Source organism: Microtus oregoni, unplaced genomic scaffold (assembly GCF_018167655.1).
Source record: "Microtus oregoni isolate MIOR12 unplaced genomic scaffold, Mior012 000002F_ref0000024, whole genome shotgun sequence".
Taxonomy (NCBI): domain Eukaryota; kingdom Metazoa; phylum Chordata; class Mammalia; order Rodentia; family Cricetidae; genus Microtus; species Microtus oregoni.
This window is the reverse complement of record NW_024543061.1, coordinates 77727987-77751029: the sequence shown is the minus strand read 5'-3', so window position 1 is coordinate 77751029 and position 23043 is coordinate 77727987. Positions and strand designations below refer to the sequence as shown.

Here is a 23043-nt window from a genome sequence, read left to right as displayed (position 1 = left end):
CACAATGCAATCCAGGCAATTAAAAGCTCACCAGAGTTTAAATGAAACGGCTCTCCTTATTTCTGCGCAGCACACTGCACAGGCTATTATTTATGTCTTTTTTAAAATTATGATTTCCCTTAAACTGTCAAATAACTCAGAATGGCAGGGTCTCAGAGGCAATAAGAATTTCCCTCGGAACAATTTGCATGCCAATCTAAAACTAGTTATGAGTGCTGATGGGCTATGAGCAACTTGTGAAGTGTCTCTTAGCCACGAACACATAACTCTCCCCAGACACACTCTCTTGGATGGAGAGCACAGAATGCTCAGTGCTTTCTGCTATGTAGGTGCCTGGCAACGTGGCAACTCCCAAGTGATTGTTTTCCTACATTTTTTTAATGCATAGAATGGAGCAGATTCTATTTGCAAGAGAAAGGAAGTAATGTTCTTTAAAAGAAGTTATGAGGATGGAGCAGAAAATATCAAACTTCTTTTATGCACAAGGCCAAACAGAATGAAAGAATTTCAGTTATTAATTGGCCTCTGAGTGCTAAATTAAAATGTCAACACAACAAAAACATTTTTTGAAGACAAGCAATATAGCATTTCTTGTGCCAAATGTTGGTATCTGCCGTCTTGGTTACAATTTATTTTGAATAAAGATAGCTGACCCTTTATACTTAATAATAATGTCACGAACATGGACAATAATGGAGCTTAGCTTACTACCAAGAATTTTTGTCTCATCTTTTATCTTTGTGATATAAAAAAACACAGACTTCAAGTTAATTAGAACAGTTACCTTAAACATACCTCTGTATGCTTTCAGTCATGAGATCTGGACTTCCTTAGTACAGTGAAATCCCTCTTCTCCCCCTAGGTATACGACTAAGAGGCACCTGGGCCTGTTGTGCCCTGTAATTAATGGGACTCACGCCTTGTGGGACCTTGCTAGAAAAGGATAACTAGTTCTGATCAAAGAAACTTCATTTGTTAGAAGTTCTAGTGAGTGAGATTTAGCAGAGCTATCAAGGGTTATGATTAATCTATACTAGGCCCTGAGCTCCTTCAAAGAAAAGGAGCAGAAAGCAGGCTACACGAGGACCACCTGCTCTTCTGCGCAAATCTGCTGCTGGCCCACAGCTCAGAACACCACAGTCATGCATGTCAGGCACACAGGACAGCCACCCAGCTTTCTTCTCTGCATTCCTTCCTCCGCTCCTCTACAAGACAAGTTGGTTTCTAATGAAAGCTTAAGAACATTCTAGTATTATATGTCGTTCGTGTTCGCTGGTAGCTGGAAAACTTATTCAGCTGTGGGCATGCTCTGATGTCTCTTACCAGTGTGGTTTTCTGTGACAGGCAGGGGAGGCATGAGGGCTGCACCCTTCATCATAAGGGATCAGAAGGAAGGATAGAGTTTACCTATCTTGAAGCAAAATGAAGCAGACATGCTTCATGTTTTCCTTCTGGAAGTCTCTTAAAGGCATTTATACTTGGTGTTTGATATGTTCGTCCATCTAGGTTTAAAACTTGATGACTAGGAGAGGAAGCGGAGTGTTAAGGGGTGGTCTGGGGTTGCAGGTAGAACACCTAGTACCACAGCCTAGCGTCACTGTCATTCAGCTCTCAAGGAGCCCCTTCACTCACTTCTCTTCCTCTCTGTATTGTAATTTGTAATACAAGGGAATCAATGATGTCTGCAGCATTTTATAGCGATTCAAATCCATTACTTGATAACGATGGAGCTTTGCATAGCTGGCCAGCTTTTCTTTCTTTTTTTCAAGGCTGAGTGTTTGACACTTGGAGAACAATAAAGAGAAACTAAAATATGAATATTCAATTAATTAAAAATATTTAGTCAAGTTTTAAAGCCTGTAGAAGCAAGATTCCTTGCTTATTAAGAACATTCATCATTGAAATAAAGAAATGTCCCTATATTCAATATGGTATTTGTATACTTTCTATAATGTGTCTATTTATGGATGACTGTGTGATATTTCATATTCTTAAACTTTGTCTTCAGTGTTTCTCCTTTCCCTTATAAAATAAGTAGATGCTTGTGGCCATCAATTGAATAATCCTATAATTGTATTATATTAGAACATTTATTATATAATCAAGTGATGAGTCTTCAATCTAAGCAGTGGTTAATATATATGAAAATAAATATGTTTTGTTATTTTAACACAATGAATACTTTGAAATATAAAAGACACAGAAGCAAGTATTTGGATGCAAGTAAACGCTATAGGGTTGATGGGTTTTGGGGACAGAAGCATTGCATACTTATCTATCAACATCTGTACATCTGAGTTAAAATTTTGAATGTCCCATACAGATGCATGCTTCGTCTATCACCTACATTTTGAATGAACTGTTTCTGCAGTTAAGTAAAGCTCAGTTTGGGATCCTGTCAGGTCAGCCACGGATGAGCTAGCTTCAGTTGCTTGCTTCTCTAGTCTGTCATCCGTTGACTCACCGTCCTTCCTGTTTCGTGTGGAGAACGGAACACTACGGAAATGATTGAAGGGTGTCTAACCTCCGTAGCCAACGTCAAGGTACAACACACAGCAGCTAATCACTGTCGCTGCTTCGTGTGAATGAGTTCACCGGGGTTTTCATAAGGATTTTCACAAAGTTTGAGGTTTCTTTCCAAAACGTAGTTTGCTTGTAATATAACTCTCAGGAAGGAAAGAAGGAAGGAAGGAAGGAAGGAAGGAAGGAAGGAAGAAGAAGGCATACGGAGGCAGTGTTAACGCTTTCATCTGTTTGTTTGGAGTCTCAGCTGCCCTTTCTCATTTCTTTTCCTCAGGCATACAAATGCTCTCAGTTCAGCCAGACACCAAGCCGAAAGGTTGTGCTGGCTGCAACCGCAAAATCAAGGATCGGTACCTTCTAAAGGCACTGGACAAATACTGGCATGAGGATTGCCTGAAGTGTGCCTGCTGCGACTGTCGTTTGGGAGAGGTGGGCTCCACGCTGTACACTAAAGCTAACCTTATCCTCTGCCGCCGAGACTACCTAAGGTAGGAGTGGTCTTTGCAAACCGGTCAAAGCAAGTGTGTTTTTGATTTGTTTATTTCCTTTCCCTAACTACTGACTGATGTTCTTAAAAGATGTTACCCTGCCAGCCTTCAAAATGTTGGCCTGTATCTATCACACAAACCTCTGCTTAACGGGTAGCCAACAAAAATATCTAAAGTATTTTAAATTGGCTTGTCAGTGGATGCTGATTTAGGAATCAGTCATTCATTACTTACACTGAAAATGATAGATAATGCCAAGGATGTACCTAGATCCAAACAGCATCTGGGTTCCTTCTTTCACTAAAGCATAAGAGATGAGCCTGACAAAGAGACCAATTGTTGCTCAACTGAATATTTTAGCTCTGCACTTTTAATAAGTTCAACATTAGTTGGATGGAATAATCTGGTTATTCAGCTAACTTTCCTATTGTCCCATATACTAAAAGAAATCAGTTTTAAATTTTTGACTTGCATTCATTAATATATTTATGGCAATGTTTTGGAACCTTGACCTAAGTATACCTGTGTCTTGCCACCCCGAGATATTTGAAGTTATCGCATCAATACTGAGCAGCCTCCGACTCTCTTGTGGTTCTATGGAGAATGAAATAGTAAAGACCTCATTGTTGATGGAGGCCAGTCACCACCCTCCAAAGTACAAACATCTGATCAGTCTCAAGGCAGTGTGGGTCTCCATGGTTATACGACCTGAAGCAATTTCAATGTGCGTCCCTGATTTTAGTCAGCACGGAAATGCTACTGGAGGGAGGATTTTCTTTCCAGGGGACTCTGTGACTTGACTTAGCTGCAAATTACTTATCCTAATAAAGTGGGATCTATCAAATTAGAGAAATGATATATGGCATCATTTGGGTTTTCATATTTGATACAATTAATCATTTTTTCCAGCCTGACATTAAGCTATTTATTTGAATCGTTTTCCTTATGACACAAAATTTATCAATTGATAGTAACTCCTTAACCAACCATCCTGGCTCTTCTGGGAGATGTTTCTTAAGAAATTTGATCCCTCTTTTTGTAGTCTATAATTCAGTTATTTAAAGTCAGATTTTTTTTATTCTAATACATATATATCTTTTGATTAATGCCAGTTGCATAGGACCGAATCCGGTGTGGTTTCTCACATTCTGCTCTCCCCTGTTAGCACTGCTTCTGGATTGTGCTTATAGCCTCCTGGTTAATTATAAGCACTTGTTACCACTTCCCTGTATTCCCAGAGTTCAGAAGCACACAAGGTGCCAACAATGGGAAGTAACTCTCAGGAGCCACAATTTCCCTCATTATGGCGGCAAAACCAATCAGAGTTAACATACAACATGCATTCTTTTAGACCTCTGCCGTCTTTGAACTTTTTTTCTTTGAAATAAAAATGTCTCCTGTGCTCATTGTGAATGAGTGCCTCATTTTGAGATAAAGCGTGTGTGTTTGCTTTTCATGATCTGATCTGTTACTTCCTAGGTTCGCCTTGTCTGTGCTAACTGATACCCACGGCTCTTTGCCTCCTTTTGACGTACATTATGCACAATTTCAGTTTATCAAGTGGATTTAGGTTGCAGTGGCAAACAAGAAGTTTATACAGTTTGAGCTGGAGTAGGCATTTTAATAAGTAAAAACGGATAAACATTAAGGAAAGAGTAAAGAATATTGTTTGAAGGCTTGGGATATTTCTGAATCAGAAATGTTGAGTTTGCCTGTTTTGTGGGTAAAATAGTTATGTGTTTTCAATGTGTTGACAGTAGAGGAAGTAACCTTAGATTTGTTTTGTTCCATTCTTTCTTGGGACAGCAAATAGAATGCGGGGCTAACCTAGGATTTGATCATCTCAAATAAATGTGTCACCCAAGGGAATTTATCAAAATAGTTTCTGTATTTGAAGTCTTCATCTTTATGAAAAAACAAAATGCATGTGAATTTCTGCAACGAAGCTTTTTATTTCTGCTAGGCTTTCATTTTAATGACAGTTAACTTAGTATACACATATCTTACTCTCTCAAATTTGGTCCTGATCACCAATATATTCATTTCTCAGAGAACAATTTCCTCTTAACTTGGTCATTACCACATTAATGACCAGTTGTTACAGTAACAGCCTGGGGATTGTTAACATCTCAGATCAGGTTGTTAACAGCAAGCTTATTCCTTATTTACACTGAGGTTGGTTATGTAATGTGGCTTGGGCGATTTCATCAACACAGAAAGTGTCAAGGTGATAAAGGGAATTGGTATGTGCATAAAATGCTGTGTTACAGGGTGTAGAATGTACCACAGATGTGGTATGTTTTCTGTGAAAGTCACAGGTCTCAATGACAGTGTACAGACGTGCCTCTAAGAAGTTTAAATAACCAGAGCCTGTATTTTAAATCAAATTTATTCATATATCAAAGTCTTTGATTGGATACAGCCATGTACAAATGTTTATTAGGTGCCTACTGTGTGGAAGGTAGAATTGGCTGAAATTAAGTGGCTGAAATTAAGACGAAGGGAAGAATATCAGTAAGCTATGGTCGTTGCTTTCAAACTTGGTTTGCAGAAATATGCGCAAAGCGGTCCACGAATAACCCAAGTTTCAGAATTAAGACTCTGGGGCTATTGAGACAGTTTATTTTATTATAAGAATATCTGCAACATGATTAGTGAACAAATACTCTCTGTGTGAATTTTGCTGAACCTCAAAAATCATATTTCTCGTTTCCCTTTATGTTCAATATATATTCTTTCTGTAATCTTCACCAGCAATATTTAACCACTTAAATTCTGTTTCAAAATAGTAGAATTTTTGAACTTTGTATATTATACGATTTGGTTAGAGTAACAAGAAATAATAAGCCACAAATAAGTTACAGATTTGGATTGTGCCCCTGAGTTACAAGTTACCTAAAAAAGAAAATAGAAAATGCAAAAGGAAACATGACCCATGCTTATAAATTATTGATTATTGGTATTTCCGTACACTAGAAAATTGTCCGTAACTGAAGATGAGGGAAACCCTTTTGCCCACTGTATTTAAAAGCCTATTAACATTTTCCCCTAAAGAAGAAAAACAAAAGCCCAGTTCATTCCAAAGTAAGAGTTTTAGAAAGCTTCACTATTATTCTGCGTGACTGGGAGAGTGTTACCTCATGAAATCATGAAGTCCTTTGAATAGTGATTTGAGGTATTAAGTGATATCAAAATATATGAATTTAGATAGCAGGAAACAGAAAGTATAACCCTCAATCACTATTGGGATATATATGTCTTTCTTCAAGACATTTTTTTTTTAACCTTTGTGGCATAGTCAGTTTTATTTAAGGAAAAACAAAACACCTTCTCTGGAGCAGCTTCAGACCCCCAAGCAGGGCTGCTCACTCTCTGAAACTGGACTATCATCCTACCTAGTCACTTGATCTGCTATTTCACTGTGGACGTAAGATATACACATCCAACGAGACAAAATGTACCCATTTGCAGTACTGCAATCCTTTCTCAGGAACTTTCTCCATATAGGAAGAAAGAAAATGATTGACTTCTAAAAACTCTATCTACTTTCAGAACGAGTTCCTGTAATCTATCTGTTGTCAGGCATTTCTGTGCCCAAACCCAGGAAAGAATTTGTTAAAAACATAGCCATCACATCGATACATTCTTTCAAAGATTGTAAAAGTAACTTTATGACAAAAAGCATCTTTAGACTCTAAATTTGAGTCTAAAATTGATATCTAAGAATAGCCCATTGTTGAGTAAAAATATCAACATTTAGCAGTCATGTTTAAGAGACTTTAGGTTCTACTGACACTCCTACTTCGTTTTGGAAAATATGAATGGCCGTGTATTATCAGAGATTTTAGAATTAAGGCTTTGTGTAAATATTAAATAGTCAGAAGTGGTAGAAACATCCCAATGCTTTATTTTTCAACCCAGAGGCAAAACAAATATCAGATCTTACCATTCCATCTTTGGAACAATTTTTGCTTTTAGTGTTCATGTAAGCATGCACGAGCACTAAATTTATACAGCGTACTCTAAGTGTTAAGTCGACAAGGCCTCTATCTCCTATCCGTTTCAATGGTGTCTTGCCAGAGTCGTTGCAAAGCTGTGTGCTCTGCTGTATGCCATGAAAGAAAGCTGCTTATAGCTGTTTCTACATGAGAAGCTGTAAAATGTCTTATATAAAATTTAATGCAATTTGCTATTTTTATATGTGTGCATGATTTGTTTAAAATGAAACTCCTGGGAAAGGGTGAGGTTTTTACATTCCACCAAAGTTGCCAATTAACCAAAATGATTGAAGCTTGCTCTGCTAACTGCAAATTTTATATGCTTTAATATAATAATATAACTCTTAAAGAGAAAATTAAAATAAAATGCTGCACGGAGCATCAGTCTAGCTATAACTTTATTTCACGCTGATCAAGCCTGGTACTTCTAAATTTTTATGTAAGATTAAATTTATATTGATGTGTAATTATAGCCTTAAATGTAAATAGGAATGTGTTATTAATACCGTTTCATCTGGCAAGATGAAGCGCAGCGTCTGTCTTAATGTGGAATAAAGTATTCATTCTTTCTTCCCCTCACTTTCACTTTCTGAATATCAAGCAGATGGAAATATTTGCCCTGGAAAGCAGTACATTATTATTTTTTTAAATAACTTTTTTATCATCTGAAGGTAAAAATAAAACAAGTTTCCATCTAGAGTGAGATACCTTATTCATAAATTTTCTCTACAAGCTTCATTTAATGATTTTAGGCATGTTACTGCAGTCCTAATTTTTATGATGTATGATTGTCTTAGTTGATCTTAGTATAATGAAATATTTTGATGCATGAGCATATTTGATGCCATGGTCTGTGAAAAATATTGTTATAACCCTTGCAATTTATTATACATTATTTACAGCTTTATGAAGAGTTGTAACTTTTCCATTTTGCTTTTATCATAGGAAAGTATTGTTGAATTCTAGTTTACACTATATAGTATGCATAGAGCAATATAATGAAAGAGCAATAATTTCATTTGATACAATACTTTAGAGAAGTGTTCCTTGTCTGGGAAAATAATTGGTGTTTCATAGAAGACTTCCTGAGGGACAAGTACATAGAAATTATGCCTGTCGAAAAATATTTAATCTATATGTAGAATTTCTTTTCCTTTGTAAATTTATATATAACTTATTTCTTTTTATAGTTACACAATTACCCATCTGTAATGAATGAATATTTACATATTTCATATAATTAGTTCAATTTGTTTTGTGGATTTTTGTTTTGATTTGTTTATATACTTTAGCTATTTTCATGGAAAGTACCAACTCTCTGGGAATATTAAAAATATTCCACACTAATTACCAATTTGTTTTTTGTTTCTTTCATCATTTTATAATGCATGGAATACTTCAGTGAGGGTTGTTTTTACATGGAATTTGGATAAACTAGATATACCTGACTTGAAAAAAAATTAAAAAATCCATTTCTACAAGTATATTTAAGATTAAAGGCATCTAGAAGAACTACATTTGAGAATTGCTAAACATGCTTATTTTGCACTTTATAAATATGTAGAATTCTGGGAAAGAATATCTATTTTTGGTTGCTCTTAGAAAATATCAACGTAAGCCAGCACTTCATTTATAAACTCACCATTAGCCTCCATTAAGTGACTAATAATACATCTTAATGCTGTGTTTGGACTGCATAAACATAATTTATTAAGGAATCTCATTTTGAAAATATGCTGAAAGTAGTAATTTTGTAAATGGTTTTGATGAATATTTACATTATAAAAATGTATTAGGTGGTTCAGTTTTCTGCCTCACATAAAAATTACAGATCCTAAAAATAAGAATTTTAGCAACCTAAATGATCGTGGGTATTTTTCCTCCCTGCTCTGCCACCATTCCAAGGCCTCTTTTGGTATTTTGTTTGAAAACGTTTCCTCAGTTCCATCAAGGCTAGCAATTTGTCTCAGCCCCCACCGCCACCCAGTTAGCTGGCATATCTCACTTTTATCAACTAACATTAAAGTGCAGGAAGCATAAGCATCTAATGAGATCTTGAAAAGAAGGGAAGTGGAAATAAAAATGGCAATATCTTCTTCCCTTGCTCAGATTTGTTGTTTTTGTTTTGTTGATTTTTGCTTTTTGGTCCGTGTGTTATCTGTGTTTCTGTTAGAAGCTGCTCTCTCTTCTTCTCCATTCCCCAGTTTCATGGAGCGTCGAGCCTTGAAATCTGTTAGGCACCAACACTTGAAGCCAGGTAATTTCCTCCTGAAACCACAACATGATCTGCTGTTACAGGCTTTATCTTCGCTAGTCTAAGGTGAAAGACAAATTTCATAACACTGCGTTTATTCCCGTTTGATGTTTGTCTTCTGATTCTGTTTTCACCAGCTCCTCTGGAGTTTCAGCCTGTCTTCTCTAGTTAGAGTGAACGACGGAAACACAACTTATCTGAAAGCTAACTATGTATTTCCTCTGTCAAGTTATTTATGTAGAATTCATTTTGAGGGAAGATTATACTGCAAAACATGTAAGGTGCATGTGGATATTTTGTTAGTTTAAACAACTTATTTTACTTATTGTTTTTCCCTCATATTATTAATGCCAATAGATAATTTTGATTGAAGGAATAGGATTTCAGAAATCAAACACATACTAAACTCACAGACTCCACACATAATTGACATGTTCATATACTTAGGCTATTTTTGCTTTCTATCCTAGCCTCATCATAACAAATTCTCAGCTTTATTGTCATAGTTCTAAATCTTTCTGAATTCCTCCATGGTGTTAGCATTTCATGATATGCAAAATATATCTATCTGAAAGCTTTACAAGTTTCAAATAAAATCACACTTGAGATAAATAACCATCCTGGACTCGTCGGATCTCTGATTTGAAGTTATAAAATTAACATTAAGCTTCGTGTATTAAGTTAGACTCTAATCAGCATGTGTTGTTATGATTCAATTTAATATTAAAAACTCTCCAACTGGGCTACTGGGAAAATAAAAGACTCTTAGGAATTGAAGGATTATGGCTGAGGAGCATGCTAAAGCCATATTTAAGTGAAATTGTTATTACTGGTGCAATACAGTGGTGTCCACATCAAGCTCATCCTATTAATAAAACAGGAGATCAGTTTTAGCAAACATAAATATCAAATATGTGGAGGACAAGCAAGGGGCACAGAACTTCATAAAATGTGCCAGTGTTAACATTTAATATTCGTCTAAATACCACAGAGTAAAACTAAATTCCCATCTCATTAGTGCTACAGGTTCTCCAAAAGCAAACATGGAGAGAGAAGCTAATTCCATACTTGCTGGGGAATTCCGTTTCTAGTACTTCCAAAACAAGACCATTTTTAATAACAGTTTAAGTACAAGTTCGTAGTCATCTGCTTTTCAGATCAGTTTTTGAATTGTTTTACTTTTGGAAGTTTTACCTCTGTCAAGGTAGCACATGCCTGTAATTGTAGCACACAGTAGTTTAGCACAGGAGGATCAACAAACAGTTGGAGGACAGACTAGGTTACAAGGGACCCTGTCATAAAATAAAACATTTAGAACATCTTAAATAATATCCTTTGATATAATGCTCACATGTAATAAAAAATCAAGATTATACCATTTTCTAATTCTTTATGATCACAAGTACAATGTTTATTTTACATCTACCAATTGCTCAGTGAAAGTGTATTCCTCTAATGATGACATATAAAGTTTGAGTCAGAGGAGTGGACTTTCTCCTGCTCCTTACTTGATTGAGTAGGAATAGAGAAGGAAAATGGAAAGAGTTATCATACCTTCTAACACTAAGCATGAGTATGGATAGCTATGGGTAAGTGTACTCGAATTGTAAAAGTAACAAGTTCAACTTCATTTTGAGTCTAATTTTATTTTATTTTTATTTTTTTTAATTTATTTATTATGCATACAATATTCTGTCTGTGTGCATGTCTGCAGGCCAGAAGAGGGCACCAGACCTCTTTACAGATGGTTGTGAGCCACCATGTGGTTGCTGGGAATTGAACTCAGGACCTTTGGAAAAACAGGCAATGCTCTTAACCACTGAGCCATCTCTCCAGCCCCTTGAGTCTAATTTTAAAACTTAGAAGGATTGCTCAGGAACATCCCATTAGGCATTTATTTATACTGTGAGAAATACAAACACATAATTTGAGTATCAATATTTCATTGCTATAAATAATAGATGTAAAGTGTAATATTCTTGCTTGATTTTACATGACACATCAATACTTAAATATAGTTATTGATATTTTACAATGTGAATAATCAGCTATGCAGTCTGAGAAATTTGTGAAGAACTTAACATTTGAATTTTTCTAAAACTGATAAATGTAGGAACCATTCTTGCTAAGTAACTAAAGATATATAAGGATTTTTTTACTCCAGTTATAACCAACATAGAAAAGGAAAATGAAATGTATATGGCTGGGTAAAATTAGGAAAAACATGAAGGAAGGTCAAGCTGTAGCTGGGTAGTGGAATATTTGTCTAGTATACACAAAACCCTGAGTTTAGTTCCAAATATAGAAAATAAATTTTAAAAGACAAATTTTAGAAGGAAGATTTTAAGAACAAATATAGACTTTGTAAAGACAGTTTTATAAATCAGAAATTTCTAGAAAGCTGAGCCTCATAGATATTTTTCCTTTGCAGTAAGATAAGGGTGAAACTGTGTTTGAACCCGAGCATCTTTTTGCACAGATATTGGCAGGCTGTTAATGGAGGTTACTATTGACAGCTTCCAAAACATTTAGCGTTCTTATCCTCATTTTTTCCTCCAACAAATATCATTATTCTAGGATAACAAGGCCCTGAGATATAATCCTGAATAAAACATGAAAATAGCTTCTGCCCTTGTGGAAATTTTACCCTAATTAGACAGAGTAGGTAATCATCAAAACAAGAATAGGCTATATAGGCATTAGTAACTACGGGGGAATATAAGGAAGTATAAGGAACATGCAGAATGTGTGTGTGTGTGTGTGTGTTTGTGTGTGTGTGTGTGTGCGTGCACAGCACAAGAGCATGCAAGCATACATGAACACACATGCATGTGTGGAGAGAGATGTAGAAGAGAGAGTCAGAGAGGAAGAGAAGGCAGAAGAGATGGAGAACTGATCTCCACCTTAGGTACACAGAAATGTACTCATTGAGACAGTATCCTCAGTTACGGACCTGAAGGAGCTGACAGAGCTAATGAGGGGCATGCATGTGAAACCCGTTCTTAGCATAGTAAAGAATCAGCATGAAGACCTTGAAGGAGGAATGTTTCTGTTAAGTCTAAAAAGCATCAAAGATGCTTCTGTGGGCATAGCAAGATCAAGGGCCATAGAGGTAAAAGGAAGTCAGTGTGAGGACCTATGTTGTCCTGGCGTGGGTACAGTGGGAGTTCCCCTTAGAGGTCTGAGTGCTCCTTAGGAAAGCAGTGTGATCTGAGCAGCACTCATTAGAGTTCACATACTGAATTACACGGGAAATTCTCTCACTCCTTTACTGTAATTTTTCTTCGGGTGTCTTTTTATTTGGACATACCAATGAATCTTCATAATTAAGTAGTAACTATGAAATCCTTGGTGATATTTTGTTTGTGCTTTAACAAATAAAGCTTACCTGAAGGTCAGAGTAAAGAACTAGCCACACTAGTTAGCCATAGGGGCCCGGCGGTGGTGGCTCACACCTTTACTCCCAGCACTGGGAAGAGAGAGACAAACGGATCTCTGTGAGTTCCAGGTCACCCTTGGCTACAGGATACTGAATCAGTCTAAAAAAAGAAACAGAGCCACACCTTTAATCCCAGCACTAGGGAAGTAAAGGCAGGAAGTGACGTGGCTGGACAGAGAGAGGAATATAAGGCAGGAGGAGACAGGAGTTCAGATTCAGTCTGAGGATTTGTAGAGACAGGATTCCCATTTCCTGAGGATTTTGTAGAGGTGATAACAGTGGCTGCTTCTCTCTCTGACGTCCCAGCTTTCACCCCCTAATATCTGACGCTGGGTTTTTATTATTAAGACCAACTAGAAATTGTGACACAAAATGTGACTCAAAAACCATAAGGGTGTGGTAATATGACTATCTCTTAAGTAATCCAGGCTACTGTATAATTGTGCTTGATTTTAAGCCAACTCCTATACACATATATTGATATAGTTGAAAGATGATTTGAACGCCACAGTGTTTCAATCCCAAATACAGGGAGATGTCTGCCGCAGTGAGGTTGGACTGAAAACCAGAGCTCTTACTCAGAAAGGCATCTCCTGGCCAGTGGATGAACTCTTGCCAGGAAGGAGCAGAGTTGAACTCTTTTTTAATACTCAGGGAATAACAATTGCAGAGAAGGAACTTTTGCAAGTGTGGTCAGTTTTCAACATTTGAAGTCAGCTAGCTGTACTGTTTGAAGTGGTTTTCAGAAATAAGCCTGGACGTGAGATGTGCCTTAGTGTTGAGGCACTTACCTTGTAAGTACGAGGGCTTAGGTAAAAACACATGCATGCACACACACACATGCACACACACACAGATGCACACACATACACTCGGCGGGGGGATTAAAACAAAATTTAAAAGTTAAGTGTAGACTTATGAAATTAAATTGTTTTCTCGGCAAAAAAAAATCATTTAGTTTGACATATTTGCTCTAATCAGCATGGAGAGCATTGGGCCATCTTTTCACAAAGTGCATTGTTACCAGAGACAACCCATTAAATCACATTCTTAATACAATGAGGGGAACATTAAGCGGGTGTTATTCACAGTGAAGCTCATTTCTTTCCACAAACCTAAACCTAGCTCACCTATGCTAGGTTCACACCAGGAGGAGATAAGCATTATTTTTTAAAACCAAAAAAATTGATATTTGTTCTTTTTAAATTTTTAAGACAATTATTATTATTGTATAAGCCTGTTTTGCACATGAGTACCTAATACTTTTTGAGGCCATAAATAGAGTGTTAGAGCTCCCTGAAACTGGAGCTGTGGATGTTTCTGAGCCCACAATGTGGGTGCTGAGAATAGAACCCAGGTCCTCTGAAGGTCAGTCAGTACACTGACCACTGAGTGATGCTCCAGAGCTCAGTCCTATTTAAGAATAAGTATAAGCTGTGATTTACTTTCTAAAACTGAAAGAAGTAAATTAAACTTCTGAATGCAAGTCAAAGTGTTTGTAACTACACATAAATCTAGAAGATGCCCTGGGGTTTTGTCACTATCCTTGTTGAGAACCTGGGCTAATGCACCTTGAATCTCCTAGGGAGACACATTTGAGGGATCCTGAAACAGTGGCTCACTTCCACACACAAAAATTGTAATACATACTGTTCCCAAAGCTAGTTTTGGCCAAAGAGCTGTGTAAGAATTAATCATTACTGTCACAATCTTGAGTCCCAGGTACTTTTTCCTGTGGTTTCCAGTTGTCCCAGGAGCTGGTTTCCCTCTTATTGCTGCCATTTTGTGAAGGTTGAGTTGACATTCCTAATCATTTGCCATTACTGCCTTCTAAAGGAGATGGAGTTTACTTTGATTTCAAGGAAAGGTTACTTCATCTTGACCCTATAGTTTCTTGATTGCTTAAATAAACTTGTTGGCGGTCATTATTAAACAAAGTCTGTCTTTGGAGAAGATTGAGTGTTCATTTGACCAAACATGTTCAATGTTCTGTGCTTTTGATCAACGGTGGACCTTTGCAGAGGCCTGCCGTGGTTAATTCTTGAGAGATTTTAAATTGATTCTTTTTTAAAGACTCAATTTTAGATATTTATCTACTGGTGATAATCAGAATCTCTGGTTTTCACCACTCAGGTGTAGTGTGGGTTTTATTTTATATAGTTTTTGCTTCTTTTTGTTTTATTTGCTTGCTGTTTGTTTTTTGTTTTGTTTTGTTTTTTTGAGCCAATGTCTCCTGTTTCCCAAAGCTGCTCTTATAGTTGTATTGTAACTATAGAGGAATTTACATATCTCAGCCTCTGTCTTCTTGCCTACATGTCTGTAATGCTGGGTTACTGGCTTCTGCTTTTATGCCCAGTTAGCAGAGTACTGTAAATTAAACCCAAGGCTTGTGGGGCCAAACAAGATCTCTACAGACTAAGCTACACACACATCCCCATGGGTTTCTGTTTAGAGAAGGAGTCTCACTCTGGACCCCAGCCTAGCCTTCAACTCACTGTATAGCACAGAAGGCTTCCCACTCATAGATCTCCTACTGCCTCAGCTCCTACAGGTGCTGAATGCTGAGATGATGGGTAGGAGCCACACCACCAGGCTTAATATCTCCTAACTTTTGACCACTTTGCTACTCATCACACATTATACTCCCGCCAAGAATGTTCTTGTCACCATCAGCAGCAACAGCAGAACTGGCAGATGTCCCTTTTGTGACCAATTCAGGTGGTTTTTACCTTCTGTAAATATAAACTTATTAAAAAATAAAACATAAGACCCACAAATCATCATCAGTTCCTCAGCTTGTCCACTAGGCAAGGTTAGAGGCAACCTCTGGATTCAGAGGTATGTTGAGAAGCAGAATGGTAAACAGTCCCGATTTGAAAACTGTCCCATTCAGATACAACCTAGCTGTGCACTCCTTTGTGAGTTACTCCACCTCTGTGGGCCTCCAAGTATTTCCTGGAAAGTCAAGGTGATGTTACTCCACCCCGTGGACCTCCAGGTCTTTCCTGGAAAGTCAGGGGGCTGTTACTCCACCCCAAGGACCTCCAAGTACTTCCTGGACACTCATGGGGCTGTTTTTCCACCTCGTGGACCTCTAGGCCCTTCCTGGACTTCATATACCTCCAGATTCTTCCTGGAAAGTAGAGGTGTTGTGCCCTTTCATGGATTTGTTGGGAATCCCCCAGGAAGGAGTTCAGCTGACAGTTCACTGGCAGCTTCTGTTGCTGGGAAAGAAGGATTTCTCTGAGTTATGAAGATAAGGTAGTGGGAAAATTAAACATAAAAAAACATTAAAGAAACAGATTAAGATGAGGTTTAAGAGTGATTAATAATCACGAATATGAAAAGCTGCTACTGTAATAAGATCTCTTTCCGGCTTTTCATTTACAAAGAAGATAGATGAAGAAATAGCTAAATATCATGTGCACTTGAGGCCACATCAAAAAAAAAAAAACTAGATTTCCTAACAGAGGAGATTATTATTAGGGCCAATTTGACTCTTTAGGGGAATTAGTGAAAATTGGATTTCCTCTGTAACTGAAGTGACAGCATATTTGGATATCTTATTTGCTCTCACTAACCCCATTTTAGCATGTGAAAGTCCATGACCTTGTAAAGCACTCTAGTTAATGTTCCCTGGGGCAGAATTATAAATTTTAGGTTGTTTTAGGTTTCCATAACAGTGTTGACTTTTCTGCCATTTTCTTGAATTGCAAGAATGTAGGGATGTCGGTATCTTTGTACTGAGTCTTTTATTTCTCACAGTGTTACCTAAACATTTTGATTGTGTTCTTTAAAATGATGAAGTGTGAACTTTCCATTTATCTGTATTTATCAATCTTGGGTGCTGGAGAGATGACTCAGTGGTTAAGAATGCTCGCTGTTTTTGCAGAGGAACAGAATTGAGTTCCCAGCACTCATACAGTATGGCTCGCCACTGCCTGTTCTGCCTCCTTCTCTTCCAGCTTCCATGGCTTCTGCACTCAGGGGCATCTGTCTGCACATAGACATCTACATATACTTAAAACAATCAAAATAAATCTTAAAAACTGATAAGTTCTAAATTTCCCATTGTAATTTTTTTAAAGCTATGATAGTGATATTGAAATAAGAGAAAAAAGAAACTAAGAGATTCCTGGGCGTTTCATACCCCCTGTTTTGAGACCACTCTGTATTAGTCGCTTTTGATGTTTGATTGAAAGATTCTTGGTAATGACATTTTGGGATGGGAGCAAGCAAATATAAGTGCTTGGTAAAGGAGTTATAAGGGAAAGCTGTGAGAGTTATTCAAAAACAAGAGGCTTACTAATTGTGAACCAGCAGGTCTTGGTGTGGTCATTTAACATTAAGCCAAGCCTTTCTTTCATGAGTGTTGTGGAAATTCCGTTGCTATACCACAGCCACTGGCAAGTTCATGTGCAGCAGTGTTCCTCTCCCTCCTTTGCAAGCCACCCTCCAGGACACAGTGAGATTTGAGACAGATAAATACTAAAAGAACCTTGTGTACCAAAGCAATGTTTATTGCATGTAATACATATCATTGTTTGTCTCCTGTAGTGAAAAATACTTGTGTCGTGCTGTTAAAATGCATTCCTGACAGACCATTGCTTGCTATTATAGGGTCCATTGCTTGAAAAAAAAAATGAAACACTGACAGAAATACAATTTAAGAAAATTTGACACCAAGGGTAGTCAACCATGTAGGCTACTATTAAGGGTCCAAAACTCAAGACCAGTGGTTTATTTTAAAAAGAGCCATAGTTTATTTGCCTGTAGTAGGCAAAGTTGAAAGAAAAAAAAAATCAGACTTGAGTTCCTTGCTCTCTAGTCTGTAGAAAATTAATGAAAGCAACAGTTCAATAAGATTTTATTGCAGAAATGTTTAAGTGAAGCATTTTCAGAATGCTGGGGAATTTTTAAACAGTTACTTACCACTTAGAAAGCTATAACACTGTCTTGCGTAACAAATTGTTAGCAGTGGCTCCAAGGCACACCCCAGGATTTTCTTAAAGTGGGTAGTCAGAGCTGGTTAAGCAGAATCCCTTTGCTCATTGCGTTTGTGTGTGTGTGTAGCCTATAAATACCTTTGAGATTGACAGCCCGGCAGTACCCGCAGTTACAACAATTTAAAATGTAAGCTACTGTCCAAGTAGTCTGGTGGGAATAGAAGGACAGTTGAATACGTGGGATGGAAAAAGAAGACTTTGGAAGAGAAAGTCTCCAAAGATGAGATGCAAGGAGCTATGTTGGCTATTTGGAGGCGTACAGAGTGTTCTAACGTATAAACTGCTACCGAACGATGATGCAGCATGCCTCCTCAAGCCACCATACAATTCTATTATTAGAGGGAAAGCATGAATTTAGATGAGATGCATTATCTAATTTTGCCATTTTACAAACAAATCTGTCACCTAGTAATATTTGAAATCAACTGTGTGTGGATGATGTGTTCTTGTGGAAGAGGTTACAAAAGTATGGGGTGGTGGGAGCCACAGAGGGCAACGCTCAAGTACCAGTGCAACAGAAAGAAGCCTTAGCCACTACTGGGTGGAGAAGGGGGCCAAGAGAAATGCTAATTCTCTACCATGTTGGCAGAGTCATGCTGGCACACTCATTAACAGGGCTTTGAAGATGATTGTTCCTGCTAAAACATGACATCCAGAGACGTGCAACAGCTATGCAGGTATTCCTCCAAATTTAGTGGGCCTGACTCTGTATGTGTCCACATGAATGTGTGTGTGTGTGTGTGTGTGTGTGTGTGCAAAGATGTGCAAAAGTATGTAGGTGTGCATAAACATGTGTAGGCCAAAGGTTTTTGTTGAGTGTCTTCTTCAACCACTCTTATTTTTTTTTCTTTTTTGAGGCAAGATCTCTCTCTGTGTGTCTCTCTGAACCGGAAGCTCAATAATTGGTTGCAGCAGGTAGTCAGCAAGCCCTAGAAATGCTACAATCTCTGGCCCCCAGTGCTAGGATTGCAAGCTGTATCTGGCCCAATTTTGTTTTACATGGGTTCTAGGGAATCCATATTGAGGTCCTCTTGTTTAGTGTATGTACTCACCGAACACTCTCCTCAGTCCCTGGTAATGTATAATTTTTAATTTGTCTAAATATAGTGCAGAGGGTTTTCCACTCAGCTTCATGTTAGAACAGACAAAGTGGCCCTGGCTAAAGAAAGCTCACCATGGGCCAGCCTCCTTCTGTTCCTGGGCAGAGACTCCCATCCATGCATGTGCTTTAGCTGTGTCTCTTCAGTTCACAAGCAGCCTTTGTCACATGATGGCATCTTGGCACTGTGTACTTTAAGCACTGCCCTCCCATCCTTGATTTTCAAAGTCAACTGAAAGAAACAGAATTGGTGATGGGGTTATCTGAAAACCTGAATATTAAACTACTTCTTGTGATAATTTTAAATATCTTGAGTTTAGGGTGTTCAGGGAGCCATGTTATCTATGTTGAGCTCTGTTGTTTTGATTTTCCAGGGCTTTTCCATGGAATTATATATCAGGGTTCTCCCACTAGCTTATACTATGGAATATTTTAACTAACAGCTCCTCAACTCTAATGTCTAAGGGTTGCTGCTATGGACATTTAAAAATATTTAATTTTAGTGTGTGTATGTATGTAAGTGTGTGCATGTGTTCATGTTTGTGTATATGTACTTGGGTGTCGGGAGGCTAAAGAATTGTATCAAGTGTCTCCTTCATTCTTTATAACCTATTGCTGACCAACAGGAGGAGAATCTGGTACACTCCTGTTTCCACTTCCTCAGCCCTGAGATTGTAGACACCCCCCACCCCCCATGTTGCTGTGAGATTTTGTGTTATGCTAAAGACCTGAACCCAGGGCCACATGCTTGCATGCCAAACACTAAATCAACCTAGTCATGGCTCCAGCCCTGCTGGAGGCATTGTTTATCATATTACACAATACACTTCAAAATCAGTGATGATATTTCCTCATGTCTGAGTATCAAATAAGCTCCTTAGCCTGTCAATGATTACATGGCATTTGTATTGGGCATTATTGTGACTAATAAATTTGTTTGAACTTCCCTCTTTTCTTTGTCTTCCAAGAAGCTCACATCAAATTACTTTCTATCAACAATTCAGAAATGATAGCTTTTATGATCTTCAGAGATTTGTTTCTCTTAACCCCAAATGTGTATGTGGTTATTATATATATTTATTTTTACATAGATTACTATATATGTGGATATCATATACATGGTTTTTATATGTGGTATATGTGTGTGTGTGGTTATTATATTTATACATAGCTATTTTATATGTATTATTATACACAGGTATGGTTTTCATATGTGGTATATATGTGTGTGTGGTTATTATACATATTGCTATTTTATATGTGGATTATTATAGATATGTGGCTATTACATGTATGGTTTTCATATGTGCTATACATTCCAAATTGTGATAAATAGAAGTATTTATAGTTTCCGAGATTTGTTTCTAAGATCATTCAAATGAACTCCTTTAAATACTGGGAGGGGTGAGCTACAGTGAAAGAAGTAGAGATCGGAGCACAGGGCATGGTGGAATTGCAGACGCCTAAGTGAGTGAGATGAATTTAAGGGCAGGGAAGATGTGACAAAAGGAATTCCCCAAATGTTGCACATGAAACAAAATCCATATGAAAGTGAAGGGTATTTGAAGGGTATTTGGAAACCATATTAGGAACATTCGAAGTCCCCCTGCATAGTGTAAAGACCATAGCAATGCAGCTTTTTCAGTTTGTTAATGTTTATAGGCATATGACTAATTTATCATGAAGTTTAATCCATCCTAAAAAGCAAATATATACATGCAATACTGATACATTAAAGCTGCGATCAGTAACTTGTTTTCTATAATGATTCTTTAATGTAAATTAAAATGAATTATTTAACTCACAGGGGCATGAACCAAGGATTGCATACAAATGTCTTCAGGTAAATGAGTATAGTCTGGAACATTAAATGTATGGTAAATCAGAGCTCATATACCTCCTGAAAGGGAAAGCCATGACTCAATTCCAGAAGAGTGTGCAACTATGAACCTAATATTGCTCGTATATGAATAAACAATGTTTCTTTTCAAGAGCTATAAGTGGAGTCTCTTAAAATTAAGATGATAAAGATGATGGTGCATGGATAACTTGCAGGTAACCTCTTGACTAGAATCCTAATTCTAGTTGAATACTGTGTATATTTAAAAATCTGTACAATGGGCTTGTAGCATCTTGAATGTTTGAAAAGGAATCACCACCCCTCATTAACAGGTGCTATTGGTACTTTCCTTCAACGTGTCCTCAGAGCTTAGTGTAGCACAAGTTCTGGCTCTGTTTGTGAGATCCAGGCAGCTCCTTCCAAGGTGGAAGGGTCCTTGCCTCTTCCCAAGCTTGTAAAAGGTGGTATAATTTCTCTGGAATTATAGGAGATATTTTAGGGAACCTCATGAGGCCATATGTCAGACTCATGATGTCATCCACATCTCACCAGGCCTCTGTATCATAAAATTACCAGTCGGTGAGTATTCCAGATTGTTCACTTGTTCCTGTGACAATAAAGCAATGTGAGGAGAAAAGGATTCATTTCAGGTAATAACTCACTGTCCACCATGAAGAGAAGTCAGGCAGGGACCTGGAAGCAGGAAACAAAGCAGAGACCATGAAAAAATGATGCTCATGACTTGTTCTCTATGATTTATTCTTGATTTTTCATATAGCCCAGGGCCAAGTGCTGAGCGGTGGTTGATCACCGATCAGGAATATGCCTCATAGATTTGCCTACATTTCTCAGCTGAAGTTATCAAATGACCCCAGCTTGTCCCAAGTTTAAAAAAAATCAACCTACAAAAGGCATGTCCAAAGTTTGGCATTATGTCACATTGTGACTTGAGTACTTGGCACTTGGGAGGCTAAGGTGAATGAACTTGAGTTGAGGCCAGTTTGTGTTACTTAGTAATATCTGTATTTTAGTAAAGGAAACAACAAAATAATCTGATAAACAGAGAAGAGAGGGAGAGGGGAAGAAAAAAAAAGTAAGGAAAAAAGGGAGAGGAGAAAGGGGGATGCTATCACCCCTCCGCCAATCAATGTGAACTCTAAACGTGTTTTGTTTTTATCCTCCCTCTATCAATATGTTGATCCACTGGAACCTTCACACTTTCTCAGTAAACATTATGTGAACTTCAATGTCCTTGTCAGGGACTTTCTGACATCCACATTCTTTGGTAATATACTTTGGAAATTCAGTCCATCACCTTAGTTGAGGTTCAACCATTGCTTCAACTGTGACTTGCCTCTAATTTTAAAGAGTCAGTTTTCCTTTCAATTGCCAGCAGAGGCAGAGTACCATAGCTGTTTTACATCCTATATTTTAGGAACCCAACAGGAACCCAGATAAAGACATCTTCACTTGTTAGTAGAAAAGATGTTCCCTGCAATCCTAAAACAAAATTCATTCACTCTAATATGCCTCACTTTTTCCAGCTTCTCACTTCTGTATTTTTCTTCCTCTCTCAATTCTGGGAGATTTTATTAACCACAGCCCACGTAAGTGAAACCATGCACTGGTATCTCAATGGTATACTGAATGTGAGCTTTTCATCTCAGGATCAAATACAGGGTCTTGAACTTGCACAGAATATTTCATCTCAGGAATCCATACTCTACATTAGCATCCCATCTTACTTGCCTCATGGCTGATCCTTGGTGCCAACCTTCAGCTCACCTGCTGTATATTTTCGTTCTCCAATTTAATCCAATATTTCAGACTCCTGGCTTTCCCTGTCCAGTGGAGACCCATTAGTTGATCATACTGCTCTCAGCCTTCCAACATCATTTCTTGCATCTTGTCTGTCTTCTAATAAAGAGCTTACCAAGGATGCAGTCCAGGAAGTGGGCACAGGTAGAGTATCCCCTTTGCTTTTAATCTATGTCTAAGTACTTGCTAAAATCTACCCAAGAATCTGTAGACTGACACTTATACCTTTTCTCATTGTTTCAGGTTTGTATTCATCCTCTCCCTGCCACAGTTCCCATTTCATCTCCTTTCTGGTGTATCTACCACTACTTTTGACACATTCACCCAGATGATGCATAACATAAACTCTGTTCATACCCAGTTTTATGCCCTTGATTTCATTTCATCCTGTACTGTGAGTCTTTGCGTTTTAGTTATCTTTTATTTTTTTTTTTCTGTATCTCTTTAGACTTTCCTGCCTAAGGTCTCAACCCTCAATTTGTGGATATAGACAAGATTTTTCCATTCTAAACATTTAGCTTTTTATTCCTTCGATTATGTGCTGTTATCAAATTCCTTTATTGTCTGAGATCATTGTA

At 37.6% G+C, this 23043-nt stretch overlaps 1 protein-coding gene across 8 annotated transcripts in view; it reads left to right on the top strand.

The window, feature by feature from the left end:
• Window positions 1-23043, top strand: part of Lmo3 (LIM domain only 3) — a 62454-nt gene that overhangs the window by 4521 nt on the left and 34890 nt on the right. For 7 of the 8 annotated variants that reach the window (XM_041644419.1, XM_041644485.1, XM_041644467.1 and 4 more), the window contains one exon: window positions 2798-3011. In XM_041644419.1, coding sequence (XP_041500353.1) covers window positions 2798-3011 — 214 coding nt within the window. Of the gene's footprint in view, window positions 1-2429; window positions 2544-2797; window positions 3012-23043 lie in introns of those variants that run through there. The other variant, XM_041644476.1, reaches the window with a different exon arrangement.